The following is a 15,714-nucleotide window of genomic DNA, read 5'->3' on the forward strand; positions in this document are numbered from 1 at the left end:
TGATTTTTTTCCTGCTTTTAATGACACTAAAATTCAGTTGCAGTTTTGGAATGGCAGCGGTACAAAACAACCAACCTTTTTCTGAGAAAGTTCTCAAATGCTGTCAGACTTTATGTGTGGGGTGGTGGGGGTTGCAGTTCGGAACATCACTGTATCGCCATCTGACTTGATCTCTGCATTCCCCTGAAGAATCGCAGCTTTCCAGCACCGGTCAGTTCAAAGCTGTAGTCTGAAGTAATGTAAGGCAGCTCACCCTGGAAATCGCCCTGCTGCACAAAATTGCTGTCACTCTAAAACTCAATAATGCCAACTTTTTGAGAGGTCCAAGTCAACGCGAGCCTAACCTGCGCCATCAGAATGCAGGAGGGCAACGACGTGGCTCCAAGAAGGAGACAGTTGACCTTGCGCAGGACTGCAGGATCAACTGGCGTAAGCACAAAGTAGAGGCCACGCGCCATATCGATTCCTCGCAGGACACCTGTAAGACGAAAAGTGAATGACTTCAGAGACAAGAATTAGGAAAGTGCAAACCATTATTTTGCATACCCAAAGGTAAACAATAAATGAAACACTTAAGAATGAACATTAAGAATAACTTCGTAACAACCACAAATGTTTTTTTTTATTTTTTAAACACCTGAAATATGAACACCACAAGCGAAAATTTTGTACCAACCAAGGCCTACACAGGGGCTAATGGGCACTCGGGACAACAGGACTGGACCTCCTTTGCTGGTCACCTTCTCCGCCAGGCAGCAGAGTGCCACAAGGCCAGAGTTGGCGGCATAGAACATATCACTGGGCGCCACGTCGAAATGGACCACACCCAAAGCCACATCTGAGTGGGGCACCTGCGGGGGGCACAATGACATTTTCTGTATGTACTAATTGAGTGAGAATGGAGCATTGAGCATGATATGCAGCCAATAATGCTAAAAAAGTAGCTAACAAATAATGGAAAACGTGCATGGCCACTGGACCTGAACAAAGTCAACTCAAATGACAATACGATGTCATTTACCGCAATGTTGTCATTGAGAACCCATACCTGGTAAGGCGTGAGGGAGTGAAGAGATCTAACAGGTCCCAGATCAGCCGATAGGAGCTTACTGAGGTAGGCCAGCAGTGACAGCTCTCGCTGCTCATTGCTGCGTTGGTGTTTCCTGTGCCACACAACAAACGCATGAGCCGCCGACGAGGATGTGACGCTGCAAGGCCAACGACAACGCAACGGCGAAACACTGGCACTTACGTCGCCCCTTGACGGCCCACTCCTTCAAAGTCGGGCTGAACGCCCATGTGAACGTAAGTGAGGGGCGGGCTTTGTGTGTTTTGGGTGAACTCGTCCAGTGACGTCTGAGAGGGCGGGTGCGTGTGGAAACCATGGGCCGTTCTCAGAAACTCGGGTGTGAGGGCGGGGCATTGAGCGCTGCCGCCAGTAGGAGCCAGCTGGATGACATGCGAGACCGGGAAGAAGCGGAGCATGTCCACTAGTAGCTGCAGTCCAAAACCTGGGTATTGAACCCGCCAAGAAAAGCAATTATTAACATTACACTGATTTAGGCACTAAAAAAGAAAAAGGTATTGACTGACCTTTAACCCAGCCCATGGTGTTGATGACAACGGGCGTCTCACTGCTCGGGGAACGTCTGCACCACAGGGACTTGAGGCTTTCCATGTAGCGGCTTAAGTCAGACTCGCAAGACGTCTCGCCATAATAGACCATGTGATCGGGGTCACACTGATGTGTGAAGGGGGGGCCTGGCAATGTGGTGAGGACAAAATCAAATACTGTTGTAATAAATTAGAAATTTGACTATTAACTGCTTCGTCGTTATCGTCTTTGGTCAGCTACGGGCTCCACTCTCGGCCCACTTCTGAGGAGTGCCCGAGGCATGTGCAACTACAGTCAACTCGTCTGTTTGGCAAGCAGGAAACCTTCACAACGCGCCTCTCTGCCATATTCCTTTGTTTTTTTTTTTTTATGAAAAAAAATAAAATAAAAAAACTCTGAGCACCACAAACGCAAAAGACGAAGCGCGAAGTAGCGAGGGAACACTGGAATCCAATATAAACAAACCACAATCAGTTCACAACTTGATACATTGGAATTTGAGAAATCGAAGACTATCTGGAGCAATAGTCTACTTTTGATATAATTCCAAAAAGAACAAGCCTCTTTAAACTGATTTCGGGCGGATGAATCTAATCTCAAAGAAATTAGACTCTGGAACGGGCAAACCTCAGACAACATATGCGTAAATATTTATGGCCTAACAAACTTGTTCCAAGATTTTGAGGTTTCACTGTGACATGATTTATTAGGAGCAGAGAAAAAACATACCCAGCAGAGGTTCTCTGACAGTCAACAAAGACAAGCAACCAGCCGGGGTGAACTCAGTTTGACCAAGGTCCGCCTCCAAATAGTCCACACTTGTGGTGCTATATAGACAGGTTCATGCACGCACATACACACACACACATACAATTGACTGTGCAGTATTGTTCAAGCATCCCTGGATGTTTGACGATGCTACTTACTGATTTAATAGGGTATTGACCAGCATGCGGATGTATGTGGATTTGCCAACGTTTTTGGCACCGTAAACGAGGACGACAGCACATCCTTCCATGTCACCTGTTAAAAATAAACATTTCCAGTCAAGCTTGGGAAGCCTTGTGTACCTGAAGGGGAGCATAGATCTTGCCAAGGCTGAACAATTTCAATCGTAGACTAAATACTACTGATGTCACGGTTTATAATCAGGTATTACAATTTTCTGCACCATCATATAGATACATTTTTCAAATATTTTTCTTACCATTTGATATTAATTACTCATTAGATCTTACTCATTTAAGTCGGTGAGGTTTGTATTGAATTCATCAGGGACATTGGCTCCATAAAATCGACTTGTAACTCAAATAGTTTGGTCTAGTGTGAGTATCTGCCTTCACATCAAGTGTCTTTTGTCATTCACTTCCGAAAATTGGTCTGTCAGCGAACCCATTTACAACTTCTAAGGGACATACCAAGGGCCACCAAACTGAAATGTTTTGGCCAATGACATAATGGCAAAGTCATCAAAACCAGACCAGAAAAAAGACTAAAACTCATCATCCAAATCTCAAAGCAGTCTTTTAAATGCCCTGCTTTTATCAAGCAAATGAACGTTACAAATTTCAGGTTTACCTCTGCAGGCACTAACTACAGTATCTAGGGACTCCCGGCAGCTAGGCGACACCTTCAGGCCCTCAACGGTACCGACCAGCGGAATCATTCCGAGACCATTCAGGGGCGTGTCCAAGACAGCCGACATTAGTTCTCCCTGTAAACATCAGTTGGTGCCGATTCAAAAATGTAAAAAATGTCACTTGCATACCATCTTCACAAAAAAATACAGCGATATTCCACGTATAAACTTTCTTTAGTAAGTGTAACACTAATCTTACCACAGTGGGGTCAAACAGGCTACTGAGATTGGCAAAACTCAACAAGAAGCGTGTCAGTGGAGTCTCCATGGGCTCTAGCAGGATGATGGATGAGTTGGAAGTAACCTTTTTGAGAAGCTTCTTCTGTGATGCTGCAAAAATAGTTGAGAGGAAAAAAATGACACACAACTGCATAACACTAAGTAGAACACAACAAGAGTGATTAACCCATTTTTACACTTCAGCAGTGAGGAAAATTATATGAGGCTATTAAAAAAAAAACGCCTGTATGATGGTGTCAATTTGACCCAGGAAAAGATTAATTATGGTCCCTATGGGAACAAACTGTTTCCAAACCTGAAAGATTTAGGGCTATACAAATAAAATTTGACTGATTGATTGATTGAACAAATTGAGGGGTAATCATGGCTATGGAAATTTTTCAGAATCGATTATTATGATGACCACTCCATGGATTATTCTTAGCTGGTTAATTTAATTTTTACTGGGAAATAATAACACAAACTATGCGTGGGTGGTGGCTGATATTGTTGTTGTCACGTTCAACAATATCTGTGACTTTGATTGTGTGTGGCATTAAGAAATGGCACCGAGCAGTGTTTTTCATTTCGTTAACAAAAACTAAATGAAAATATTTTCACCAAGGCACTATTTTTTTAGGACAAAAAGTAGACTAGATGAGCTGAAAACCCCCATTGATAAAGAATAACTGAGATGAAATGAGTATGCATTTTGATTGACTAATGAAGACGAGACAAAAACATAGTTCACTAAATTAAGACTAACTTTCACTTCAGTAGTCAAGTTTAGTTCAAGCACGAGAGCTCGTTATCTCGGAGCTGCAGGCGAACTATCGTTAACACTAGTAAGCAGGGGAGCTACACGTGTAAACTAACTAAAACGACCTCAAACATTTCATTGAGATGGGAAAATATTAAGCCACGTATAATTTAAAACAACTTTAACCTACATTTACATACAGTACATGAAATAGCCTAAATTTGATATGCATTTGATATGCAAGTACAACCGTTTGTTTTGACTGTCTGCAATTGTTTTCCTACATTAAATAGTCTAAGTATGGTTGGTGGTGGTTGGTCTAAGTTGTTTTCTTGGTCTAAAATGTGCAGCATAGTCAACAAAACTTGACCAAATAAAAATATGGTAAAGTGGACTTAATGGGATGAATACAATAATTGATGTAGCCCAAGTTCACAGTTCACCATTTTGGGACGGAAGTCATAGTCAGTTTATCACTGACAAATTTAAATACACAATAATACCAATCATCCAATTCATTTACCAGGGGAAAGATAATTGCACAGGATGTCTGTAGCTGCACTTCCATGGTCTCGGCCATCATCACAGCCTTCTGTGGCTCTGATGGTCAGTGGACAATGTGAAGCGGGGGAGAAGAGTGGATACGACTGCTGGCCCTCCTCAATGGTGAAGCCCATCACTTCCACGCGCCCATACAAGCAGGTCAAAAAACATTTCCCACGAAAACACAGGGTCTGAAAGAAGGGAGGAGGAAAAGGTTTTAAATGGAACTTGATCCAAATTGACTTAAAACGTACCTGTCCTTTCTGCATGACAAGCACTGCACGCTTCCTTTGATCATCTCTCTCTGCGCACTGATGGAGAGAATTCCCATCCAGTCGACCTGCAAGGGCATTCTCCGTTCTACTTGGCATCTCTAACCCATTTACTTTGACTGACTGAGAGTACTCCTTCCAATCCTGAAACTCATCGGAATCCACGCTCATGTCACCATTAGCTAAGGATTTTTCCCGAGAAACACTTTTCCCAGACACGGGCTTTGTCTTGTTCCGCAGTCTCTTCACGGCGGGTTTCTTCTTCATCGTATCCTGGTGCTCCTTGATCATTCCAATCATGACAGGGCTGGAGTCGAGGTCACAGGGGCCTATGGGAGGCCTGCATCTTTTACCCCTCACATCCTTCCACTTCTGAGATGTGGCGCTGCCCTTTGAATGGCTGACTTTCTTTGCCTTCATTTTTTGCCAATGTTAGGTGGATGAGAGGCGGATGGATTCACACTAACAACAACAACAATAAAACTGATCACGCTTTAATTGAATACTACAATATAATCGCTTTATAACATAAAGGAACCACAGTTTATAGTTTTCAAATCGTCAAGAAGATTAATTTACCTTCAAACAGGAACCATAGGCTAAATTAGCGGGTCTAGCTAGCGTTGCCTCGCTAACTTTGCATCGCCTCAAAAATTCCTTCGTCTGGCACAAAGACAAACTGCAACAATGTCAAAAAGAAAACTCACGAGTTGCCAGATCTCACCAGCGACAGCTGAACCACTTCGAATGGTTACGAGTCGCCTGTCTCCAAAGTTGTGGCTAGCCAGATAGCTAACATGTGTATCAGGCAGGGACTTGCAGCAGTCGACTGAATGCAGGCGGCCAGCAACGATTCATTCAGGATGCGTTTTTCCAAAATTGCCTTGTTGGATTCAAGAGGAATATGCCGGAACACAATTAAGCTACAAAGTTTCTTGAAAACTGATTTTGTTTTCAATAATTTGTAAATTAACACTAACCATTTTCTTCCGGAGCACTTAAACACGTTTTGCGTCACATCCGCTTTGTTTTCGGGGCCTACAAGGAGCGAAATGAGGTAAATGAAGCTAGTTTTGCGCAATTAGTCGAAAAACATTATGCACTGTCAACGCAACGTGAACCGGAAATAATTTTCGGATTTTTTTTTTTTTTTTAACATCGAAGTCAAAGTTTAATCAGTCTTGTAGTAAGACGTGAACGCAGCTACAGCAGACCAGCAAGGCTGCTAAGGGAGCGTCTTGAAAAAGATGCTAGGACGTAAACGTCGAGGTACTAACTAAGGTTTTGCACCGTAGTATTTAAAATGAGTAAACTGCTTGGTTGGTATTTTTCTTGACAAGTATACGCATTTACTTCCTAATAGAAGGGTTTTGTTTTTTCTTTTTTCTTTGTTAGTGAACGGTCGGTTTTAGATTACCGTTGTGTGTCATACTAGGCATCCCTCATTTGTTTATGGCATTGTAAATACAGCACAATGTAAATTTGAACGTATTTTTGCAGGGTGGGCTAAATTATTGACCTGCTCATGTCTTTGTTCTGGTCCACCGAGTTTTTATCTTTGCAGTATTAAGTATGCTGTAATATTAGTAGTTTGTGTTTACTCTTGGTGTTATTTATGAAAATGCGTTTACTTCACATACATATTGTTAAATTGATAACAACCATTCACAAATAGTTATCATAAATTGAACGTGAATTACTATACTGCCATTTTAAATGCTCCCTAAAATTGGCCCGTTTCTAACGCACTAATAAAGAGTTTGAGCAACAACAGGTCACTTTAACTGAATCTGTGAGCCTGCTCTAACTCTTTTGAATGGCATTGACACAAAAGGTAAACTGTCAAAGTCATTAAAAAACGGGTGCCATGTTGATGTATCAAGATTTTTTTCACACATAATTCGAATGTTGGCAACAGCTCACATTTTGACAGGAGCACAGGTAACAGAGGCAAATAAAAGGTTTACTTTTTGTTACATTACAAATGAATAAATAGATGAATATACAAGTTATATCCATGCAATTAAAATGTTTGCTCTCTAAACCCCACTGTAAATTCAAGCTTTACATATGCCATATCTCTCTGCAGACTGTGTGTGGCGGAGTGATGACGTCGACCATGACACATGGTAAGTGTCTGATTGGAACTTCCAGGATTCACCACAGTGAGTTGGTCGCCATGTTTTGTTTGCCTGGATGTTTGGACACTGGTGGTGACTCAAACTCACCCTACTTGCATGAGAGGCTGCATCCTATACCACTGCACTTTAACTGGCATGAGGAATGGTTAGCATATCTGTTTCACCCTGTTGTGGTTCCTAGTTTGAGGTTTGATCAGCCCAAACTCCATGTGGTCCGGATTCCCCCCAAATTCTGAAAATATGCGTTTTAAGTTAAATGAAGCATCTATAGGTGTCAGCTGAGATGGACTCAAGCTCACCCATCCACCTAATAAAGACAGGCTAGACAATTGATAGATGCATTTGAAAACATTATAATTATGCCATAAATTGCAGCTCATGTTGTGTGCTTATGTTCCAGTGGAAATGTGTGCCTCCGACCATGCACGCCGTGTCCTGTCCACGTTAAACCAGCAGAGAGCAGTGGGGAGCTTTTGTGACGCCTTGCTGAAAGTGACAGATGGGGTGGTATACACTGCCCATCGTAGTGTCCTGGCCTGTTTCAGTCCTGTCTTTCAAGGTGGCAACATGACCGCCGGCTCACCCAGCATGGAGTTACACCTCCAAGAGTGCTCTAGTGAGGGCGTAGAGCTGCTACTGGACTTTGTCTACACTGGGGAACTGAAGCTGGATCCCAATGTTTTGGACAAGGTGCAGACTGCAGCATCCTGTTTGTGTATTCCTGAAGTGCTCTCAATGTGTCAGCGCTTCAAGGACAAGCCTGTGGACTCTGTCCCTCTTCTCAAGCAAGGGCGAGGTAGACCGCGAAAGACAAAATCTGAGGTCTTCTCCATCTCATGTGAAGACACAAAAAAAGTGACAATGACCAAAGAGAAATGTGTTTTGGAGGGGGTTGTTGATGACCTGAAACCCCCTGTCACCGCCACCACCCGCTCGGGCAGAGTGGTCAAGGAGCCCAGACGAATGATCTCTGAATATGCCAACTATGATGTCCCGGGCAGCGAGGAAGATACACTTTGTGTTCCAGAGTGGGAATGTGATGATGACAAAGATCAGAACATTGAGCAGCTAATGGGGCAAACACAGGTAAAACAAACACCATTTCAGGTTTACGGGGGACCGTTTCAGTTTCTTGACTCCAGTAGCAAAAACCCTGCAAAATCAAACTTTATTGTTAAATATTAAGTGCATCTGTGGGTTAAATGTTTTAGTGTGTTATATACTGTAGAGTAGCAAAAAACTCATATGTTTCTGTCATGATTCATTATTCAGTCAATATCAGTTTCACTTTTTTCAACTGGAATTCATTGCTATCGTTAATATATTGAGATGCACTTTTTGCTACGCCTAAATAAACTTCAAGCGTTTTATCGTCATATAGATAGTAACACTACACAACGAAGTTCTCATTCTGTTCACTTCCCCGAGTAGACTTCACAATAGTCATAATCATAAAGTAGGCAATAATAAACAAACAAAAACAGTAATAGGGCAATAAGAGCAGTGATAATGAAGCACTAATAAAAGAAAAGACTCACATTCTGACCATATAAATGAATAGATGGAGTGAAAGAAACTATATAGATATGAGGATGATCATGCAAAATATCATGTAGTGCAAACTTATGTAGTTAGCAGCTTTCCTGCACTGTGCAGGATTTGTAAGGTGCATGTGTGCATGCGGTAAAGTGACTGATGATGAGTAAGATTAGTGTGTGCGGGATTTCTCTCAAAATCCTGATGACCTGTGAGTAGAAGCTGTTAAGCCAGCCTTGTAGTCCTGGCTTTCAGGATCCTGTAGTGTCTGCCTGATGGCAGCAATATTTACCTAGTTATTTAACATCTATGTGCTTGAATTCATGATAACTTCACAAGAGAGAGAAAAAAAAAAAAACTAACTAAACCTTGCAAGCAGGAATAATCAATTGAACCCGACTTATCTTGATAAAATGTTCATGGTCAGTTTCACTCAGCTGCTTATTGCTATGCAGAATTTGTGGGGACCAATCATTCAGAGAAGAATCAAGGAAAATAGCAGGCATACATGCACACAGTCCAAGAACAGTGCTTGCCTATTATCATGCATTTATGTCATCATTGACCTATTTATTTTGAATCCAAACGAATTACCCAGAAATTGACTCAGTTTTGTCACATTGCCATCTGCTGGCACTGGGTATTTAGACAGGAGCGTGAAAGGTATTTGTCATGGACAGCATGCTCTGTTATTTACATCTGGTTTGCCAATACTGTACTTTCTCCAGACAATTATCCCATGTTACAAAAAAGTTATGCTAAGTCTAGCAACAACTAAATTAAAAGAGGACACCCCACCCCCCTCAAAAAAAAGAATGAAAACTAATGAAAAGTGGCAAAATTGCTCTAAAATAATATAAGACTAATATAATTCGGCAAAACAAAACGTGAAAATGAAATAAATGCAAAAAATAATGGAAATTCCCAAAGTGTTACAAGCTGTGCATAAGCTACTGCGAATAAAGTACTTTTTGCCCACTTGCAGATTATTGACCTGTCGAAATACATGAACGATCCAGTTGCGGTTGAGGACGAGAGCGACCATTTTGAGAGCACTGTCCACGACTCTGATGAGGACTATGTTCCCACCGCCGTATCAAGAGTCCAACAACGCCGATCAAGTTCACGTGAGAGCGGTGGAAGCGAAATGACAGAGGGGGAAACCGAGAACTCTGTACACTGTCCTGTCTGTCACAAGGTTTTCAAGAGCAAATATTACCTCAAAGTGCACAACAGGTAGGTAACTGTCTCATGTTGGTATTGAGAGCGATTCTTGTTTAATGCTGTTTTTGTCCTTTAAAGACGTCATACTGGCGAGAAACCGTTTTGTTGCTATAAATGTGGGAAGCATTACTTCAGAAAAGAGAATCTTTTAATCCACGAGCTCAGGCACTGTGCTGCAACACAGGTAAGGACAAACTTGCTGAGAATGTTTTATCACCACCACATTTCCCATCTTTTATCCAGAGTTGTTCACCAGCCCTCTGCAAAGGCCCAACGACACTAAAAATGTCCAGGATATCCCCAGCAGTCTTAAAATGGCATTCTGATATATATTGTGTTCTAAGCAGCACAATACACCTATTTTTATCCATGTCAGGGTTTGGCTGTTTTGCCAATTACTATCGACTGCAAATGAGATCACAGTTGCTGAGGTAACGACGGTGTATATGTTTCTTTTAGTTTAGTTGTGTGACATCCTTAAGCTGAATTATGTTTAGGTGATGCCTGGAATTGCCGGTGACTGAAAATGACATCACATTTGGCTCAGAGCCAACTGTGATGTCATTTTCAGTCACCGGCAATTCATTCATTTTTCATTCACTCATCATTCATTTTCCACCGGTCTATGTTTCAGTCTATTTGCACAAATGTACAGCCAAAAGTCACAATGATCCATAAAGGTTTCCAAGGAAACACTTCCAAGCCTTCCTGTCTTCCTGAGTGAGCCTTTCTGTCTCTCTATTGTAACCCACTCTTGACACCGCAACACTCTAAACTCAGTTGCCATTTCTCTCTGAGAATATCCTTTTGAAGCTGTTGGAGACTCACTTTGGCAAGATGCTGTTGCTCACGTGTCAATTGTTGTTGGGATCTCATAATGTCAAAGTGGTAAGTGTGGGATGAAAAGGACTCTAAAAAGGTTTCTGACTGAACAAGAAAACAGTTGGATTTTAGAAATGTAAAAGGTCATTTGGATCAAACGCCTGTTCAATGTCTTGTTTGATAACAGTAAGATGTGTAAAATGTATATACACATTTAGACAAGCGCGATCCACAGTGTGCAATTTATTTTTGTGTCAAATTTATGACATTTATGCTCCTCATTCCAGACATTCACGTGTCAGACGTGTTCGGCATCTTTTAAAGGGAAAGAGGACCTGCGTGCACACGCTGTCTCACATGCGGAGCAGCTGCCCTATAAGGTTGCGTCCTCATCGGATCGACATTGAGCGATCAAGCGAAAACCCATCCTTGACGTGTCACTTTTATTCCTCAGTGTTCACCGTGTGCTGAACAATTCATGTACAAGAAACATCTGCTGTGTCACATGATGAAGGTCCATGGTTATCCCAAACCACATGCCGTGAGTTGGTCTGTTATTGCTTGCTTCATTCAAATGAAAGGCTTACCTTTGTTATTGTTTTGTCTGAAGTAGGAGGAAGGCTGCCCAAGCCTGCCTGCAGGGGCGCTCCTGCAGCTGTGATTTTCAAAATATCTTATAGATGTTATATTTTGCAGAATGTCTTGCGACGCGTCATATTTATGATCATACATGCATTAGTTTTTCACCCACATGCTCACACATAGAAGGACAATTACACTTGGTTGCGGCCATAGTCTTTTCCCTTGATGCACTTTTGCCCCTTTGAGGGCCGCAGTAGAATTGACTTTGGCCAGTTCCTCTTCGCTCCCCTCATTCATGAGCATGCAAAGCACGTTTTTTTTTTTAATTCGACTTGAATGAATGTGCAAAGTTTGCATAGATTTTTTAAACACGCATTTGGGATTAGGCACTGAAAACCTAGAAGAAGAAAAAGAAGAAAATATGAATAAAATCTAGTATCCATCAAATTTCAGCCAATGTGTGACTGCAGTGTTCCCGCTCACATCTGATATATGCCATCAGTGCAAACTTGACGTCATTGAAATACCTAGGTCTCTGAGGTTAAAAAACAGATCCTGCGTATGCCCCAACAGCACAAATAAGAAAATGAAAAAATGCTAGTTGTATTTCTAAAATACAGGCAAAAGACAGTTAAGCATGGCCTAAATAAGGTATGCAAGTAAGAGTTCCCAATAACTGAGTGTTTTTCAGGGTGGAGAAAGAATGATTTTTCTCTGTCAGTGTCCACAGTGCCCAAAAACCTTCTGGACCCGTTATGAGGTGCGAGTGCATGAAGCCGCTAAACATCGCGGGGAAAAGCCATTTGTATGTGAGGAGTGTGGCCATCGCGCGTCCAGTCGCAATGGCCTACAGATGCACATCAAGGCTATCCACAGGTAATATCGCACTTTAATCATGTGATTCGGTAGATTGGTATCCCAGGGAGGATTTCACCAGGGGTACATATTGTACACCACTCAAGCGCCTTGCTTTGATATGCCCGTTTGTACCCTTATAATCAATTCAATATCGGTTCCATATTGGGATGCAAATGTTTGGCCAAAACTGAAAACTGAAAAATAAATTCCTGGGTGAAAACCAAAAGAACTTTTCCCGACTGCGGAAACAGACGTCACACACTGTGTCCTGCGCACAAGTGTCCTGCACTTGTTTGAAGATGACTGATGAAAGTAAAACTGCATGCATTGTCTCTTTGCTAAGTGAATATTATTCATGTTTAGTGTTTTAACACTTGTTTAGAGTGGGCTCATTCAAATGTGGTCGAGTTATTATGGAGTGAACGTTACATATTTCAATGGCGGCTTTATTCTTCATTTTGATTTGGTGACATACCATTGGTGACAGACCACTTGAATAGAAGACAGGAGCAGAGTTACAGTATTGGATTAGGCATTGTAACGTAGTGACAAGAAGCGCTATTTATTTTAAGGAAAATATCAAAGTAATTCCCCCCGTCCATATTTCATCAACTTTGATAGAAATCCCAAACCTTTTTGACAGTTGCAGTTATTAATGTTTAATGCATTGACTGAATTTACAGCACCAGAAAGTATTTGATTGCACCACATAATTAGTTAGCGCCCAGTGACAATGACAGCATAACGGACAAGCGGTTTCTTAGTGTCCTTATTCAGTGACCAGATGTGTCTTTTGTTCATTGGTGGTGTGCTGATGTTGGTAAAGACGTCGGGTCATGAGGATTCAAGCTGGCCAATCCGCTTCTACAGCTATGAAGGCTAACTACAAAATATGTTCCATGGCCATTGTCGTGCATGCATTTTGCAAAGCTTTACTCAGCGGACCAACTTCATTGAATTGGGATGTGGTGGTAATTCCGATATTCCAAGTGTGAAAATTCCTTTACGTTCACAAAATGATTTCCCAATGAACCTTAAAATGATGAAAGTCACATGATTACCAAACGGATCTTTCTTCTTGTCGTGACTTTCACACAGAAACGAGCGGCCCTTTCTTTGTAACATTTGCGGCCACGCCTTCTCCCAGAAAAACAACCTCAACATGCACCTTCGCGTGCATAGTGGTGAAAAACCATACCAGTGTCACTTGTGCGGCAAAACCTTCCGAACGCAAGGTAACAACTATCCGAACAACGCCACGGCGGCTGGCGTCCCTGGTTGGGCACCAGTAACCCCTACGTTATTTGAACGGCAGCGAGCTTGGACAAACACCACCGAACGCACACGGGCGAGCGGCCCTTCCCCTGCGACGTGTGTGAGCAGCGCTTCACTGAGAAGGGCGCTCTTCTTCGCCACAAGGCCAGCAAGCATGAAGAGGGACGCCCACACTGCTGCCACATATGTAGTAAGACATTCAAAGGTAAGACCGCCGCTGAGTGTGTGAGTTACCAGCACAGCAAATTTAACCTTCTGGTTTTCTTTTCAAGCCAAAGAACAACTGCGGGTCCACCTGTGTCGCCATAAGGGTATGAGGAAGTTTGAGTGTAACGACTGTGGCTACAAGTTCACCCGGCAGGTAAGTTATAACTGTAACCAGGGCCCATCTGTAAAGGCTGAAATTGGGCCCGGATACCCACAGATTCGTGAATACATCAGAACAAATATGTCGAGCCAATCGTAGCAACAGTTGTTAAAGCCGTGCAAGACAGTACGTGTCGGAAATGCCCTGAGAAGGCCAACTTCAAAATAAACTTTACGTTACCAAGTAATATATGGGGAACAATGCCTTGCTAGGCTCTTCTTTTGAAGTTGTTCCCGGAAGTGTGGCGCTAACAAACAACTTAATTACACTGACATTGAAATAGAGCACCTTGTTGCCAGGGCTAAGCTGTGGCTCTGTTACAGCTACGTCTAATATACATTTGCTGCTAACAAGCAGTGCTGGAGTGCTCCGTATAGGCTGGCTCAATAGATGTAAATAACTCCACACACTTTGATGCTTGCTACTAGACACAGTTGCTGTTCCTATTGATCATTTTTCAACAAACCCTGCTCTCATTTTAGTTAAACAAATGTTCATCAAAAAATTGTAAAGGGCAATCTGTCATAATTAAGTGCAAATGTGTTATTTGTCTTCTGTGGGTTTTTTTTTTTACCCAGCAAAAAATAATAAATATTTATTATCTTTATCCAAACACTCCTCAATATTCGATTCAAAATATTCTGCAGGATACTTGAATACCAAAAGGCTCTAATGGGCATTAACTGCATCACAAAAAGCTTTGTAACAATGTTTTCATTATCAAATATTTCAGTAGTAAAGCCGCTTTCCACCGCTTTCATAGCATTTGTTTGAACCTCACAGTTGTATGTTTTCGGTCTCAGGCACACCTGCGTCGACACGTTCAGATCCATAAGCGAACTGAGAACTACACTCCGCGCCAAAGGAAACTGAGGAACGTGGTCGTAGATGAACACGACGGAGGCCCGTGTGACCCTAGTACCGCCGAACAATCAGAGGTCTCACCGGTGGCCGTGGAAGCAGATGACTCGGTGCCCTCTAGCAATGAGTCCACTGTGGTAAAGGTGGTGATTGAATAAAGCACTTCATTCAAATTGTGCAATGGGAAAATATTATTTTTCTATAGTCCTTGTCTTTAATAGGGTAAGAGAGCTGCAGCCTGTATGAGCCTAACATGCAGTTTTGTGGAATTTAGGTGGGGGATGCATGAAAACATGACAAAGGGTGAGACCTGAGCTTTCAATATACCGTATTTTACAGACAACAAGCCACACCGGTATATCAGCAGCAGCACCAAAATACGAGCAAAAAAAAGATTTTTGTCACGGATAAACCGCACTAGACTATAAGCCGCAGGTAATAACATCAGATCTTTATGCAAAAAGATGGTATACTGTGTATTTTTCTTTGTTTTTTTTTTGTAGTTGTCTGCCAATAGCATCCTCTCTTTAACAGACTGAACATGCCTGCATGTTTAGTCCCAACACATTTATAGAAAATGGATGGATGGTATTTTCAACACCTAAAGAATGCTGTTATTCAGATAGCAGTTCAAAATTGAAATACTTCAATAGCATTTTCTATATACTGTGTACCGTATATAAAATTTACATGTCAAAAATGTACCCAAAATTGTATACATTCTCTTACTCAATTTAGACATATATTTTTTAAAATATATTTTTAAAACCTCTTTGAGCACAGCCATTAACATCTTTTCAGTTCTATTCCACAGACGTTCCATAAATTGAAACCTCGAACAGATACACACAATTGCCTGCGGGTGGCTAGCAAAAAAAAAAAAAAAAAACAGATAAGCCACACTGGACTATAAGCCGCAGGGCTCAAATCATGAGGAAAAAATCGCGACTCATAGTCCGAAAAATATGGTAAATGTTGACTCTGAGGGAGGCATCGTAAC

The 15,714-nt window shown here is 41.9% G+C and overlaps 2 protein-coding genes across 6 annotated transcripts; one reads left to right on the forward strand and one right to left on the reverse strand.

The window, feature by feature from the left end:
- Nucleotides 1–6,066, reverse strand: nol9 (nucleolar protein 9). 4 transcript variants are annotated; one of them, XM_088406909.1, is made up of 13 exons: nt 5,628–6,066; nt 5,031–5,510; nt 4,757–4,967; nt 3,454–3,584; nt 3,194–3,329; nt 2,542–2,638; nt 2,345–2,442; nt 1,594–1,761; nt 1,253–1,511; nt 1,049–1,163; nt 677–851; nt 345–478; nt 1–266 (listed from the first exon to the last, which is right to left on the reverse strand). In XM_088406909.1, exons 2-13 carry the CDS (start codon nt 5,466–5,468, stop codon nt 147–149), a joined length of 2,082 nt encoding a protein of 693 aa, XP_088263035.1. In that variant the 5' UTR covers nt 5,469–5,510; nt 5,628–6,066; the 3' UTR covers nt 1–146. The 4 variants fall into 4 exon arrangements, with proteins under 4 accessions (XP_088263035.1, XP_088263027.1, XP_088263020.1 ...); XM_088406901.1 differs by having other exon boundaries at nt 1–269; nt 5,773–6,065; XM_088406894.1 differs by having other exon boundaries at nt 1–269; nt 5,756–6,064.
- Nucleotides 6,061–14,890, forward strand: zbtb48 (zinc finger and BTB domain containing 48). Of its 2 annotated transcripts, none has more exons than XM_088406932.1 (12): nt 6,061–6,105; nt 7,138–7,177; nt 7,590–8,275; nt 9,711–9,961; nt 10,028–10,133; nt 11,059–11,151; nt 11,226–11,312; nt 12,075–12,229; nt 13,310–13,446; nt 13,527–13,691; nt 13,759–13,847; nt 14,657–14,890. In XM_088406932.1, exons 2-12 carry the CDS (start codon nt 7,156–7,158, stop codon nt 14,870–14,872), a joined length of 2,007 nt encoding a protein of 668 aa, XP_088263058.1. In that variant the 5' UTR covers nt 6,061–6,105; nt 7,138–7,155; the 3' UTR covers nt 14,873–14,890. The 2 variants fall into 2 exon arrangements, with proteins under 2 accessions (XP_088263058.1, XP_088263049.1); XM_088406923.1 differs by lacking the exon at nt 6,061–6,105 and adding an exon at nt 6,163–6,317.
- Nucleotides 14,891–15,714: the final 824 nt, after the last annotated feature.

The sequence above is a fragment of the Hippichthys cyanospilos genome, chromosome 2, assembly GCF_059441005.1.
Source record: "Hippichthys cyanospilos isolate Australia breed blue-spotted pipefish chromosome 2, RoL_Hcya_1.0, whole genome shotgun sequence".
Lineage (NCBI taxonomy): Eukaryota > Metazoa > Chordata > Actinopteri > Syngnathiformes > Syngnathidae > Hippichthys > Hippichthys cyanospilos.

What these genes read in the sequence shown, in the direction of transcription:
- nol9 (XM_088406901.1), bottom strand. Translation starts at nt 5,468, where the DNA reads ATGAAGGCAAAGAAAGTCAGCCATTCAAAGGGCAGCGCCACATCTCAG. An exon ending in GCCTGTTTGACCCCACTGTG is followed by an intron (nt 3,330 to 3,453) that starts GTAAGATTAGTG and finishes TGATGTTTACAG; the next exon opens with GGAGAACTAATGTCGGCTGT. An exon ending in CCTGCATTCTGATGGCGCAG is followed by an intron (nt 270 to 344) that starts GTTAGGCTCGCG and finishes AATTTTGTGCAG; the next exon opens with CAGGGCGATTTCCAGGGTGA.
- zbtb48 (XM_088406932.1), top strand. Translation starts at nt 7,156, where the DNA reads ATGACGTCGACCATGACACATG. An exon ending in CACATCAAGGCTATCCACAG is followed by an intron (nt 12,230 to 13,309) that starts GTAATATCGCAC and finishes ACTTTCACACAG; the next exon opens with AAACGAGCGGCCCTTTCTTT. An exon ending in GCTACAAGTTCACCCGGCAG is followed by an intron (nt 13,848 to 14,656) that starts GTAAGTTATAAC and finishes TTTCGGTCTCAG; the next exon opens with GCACACCTGCGTCGACACGT.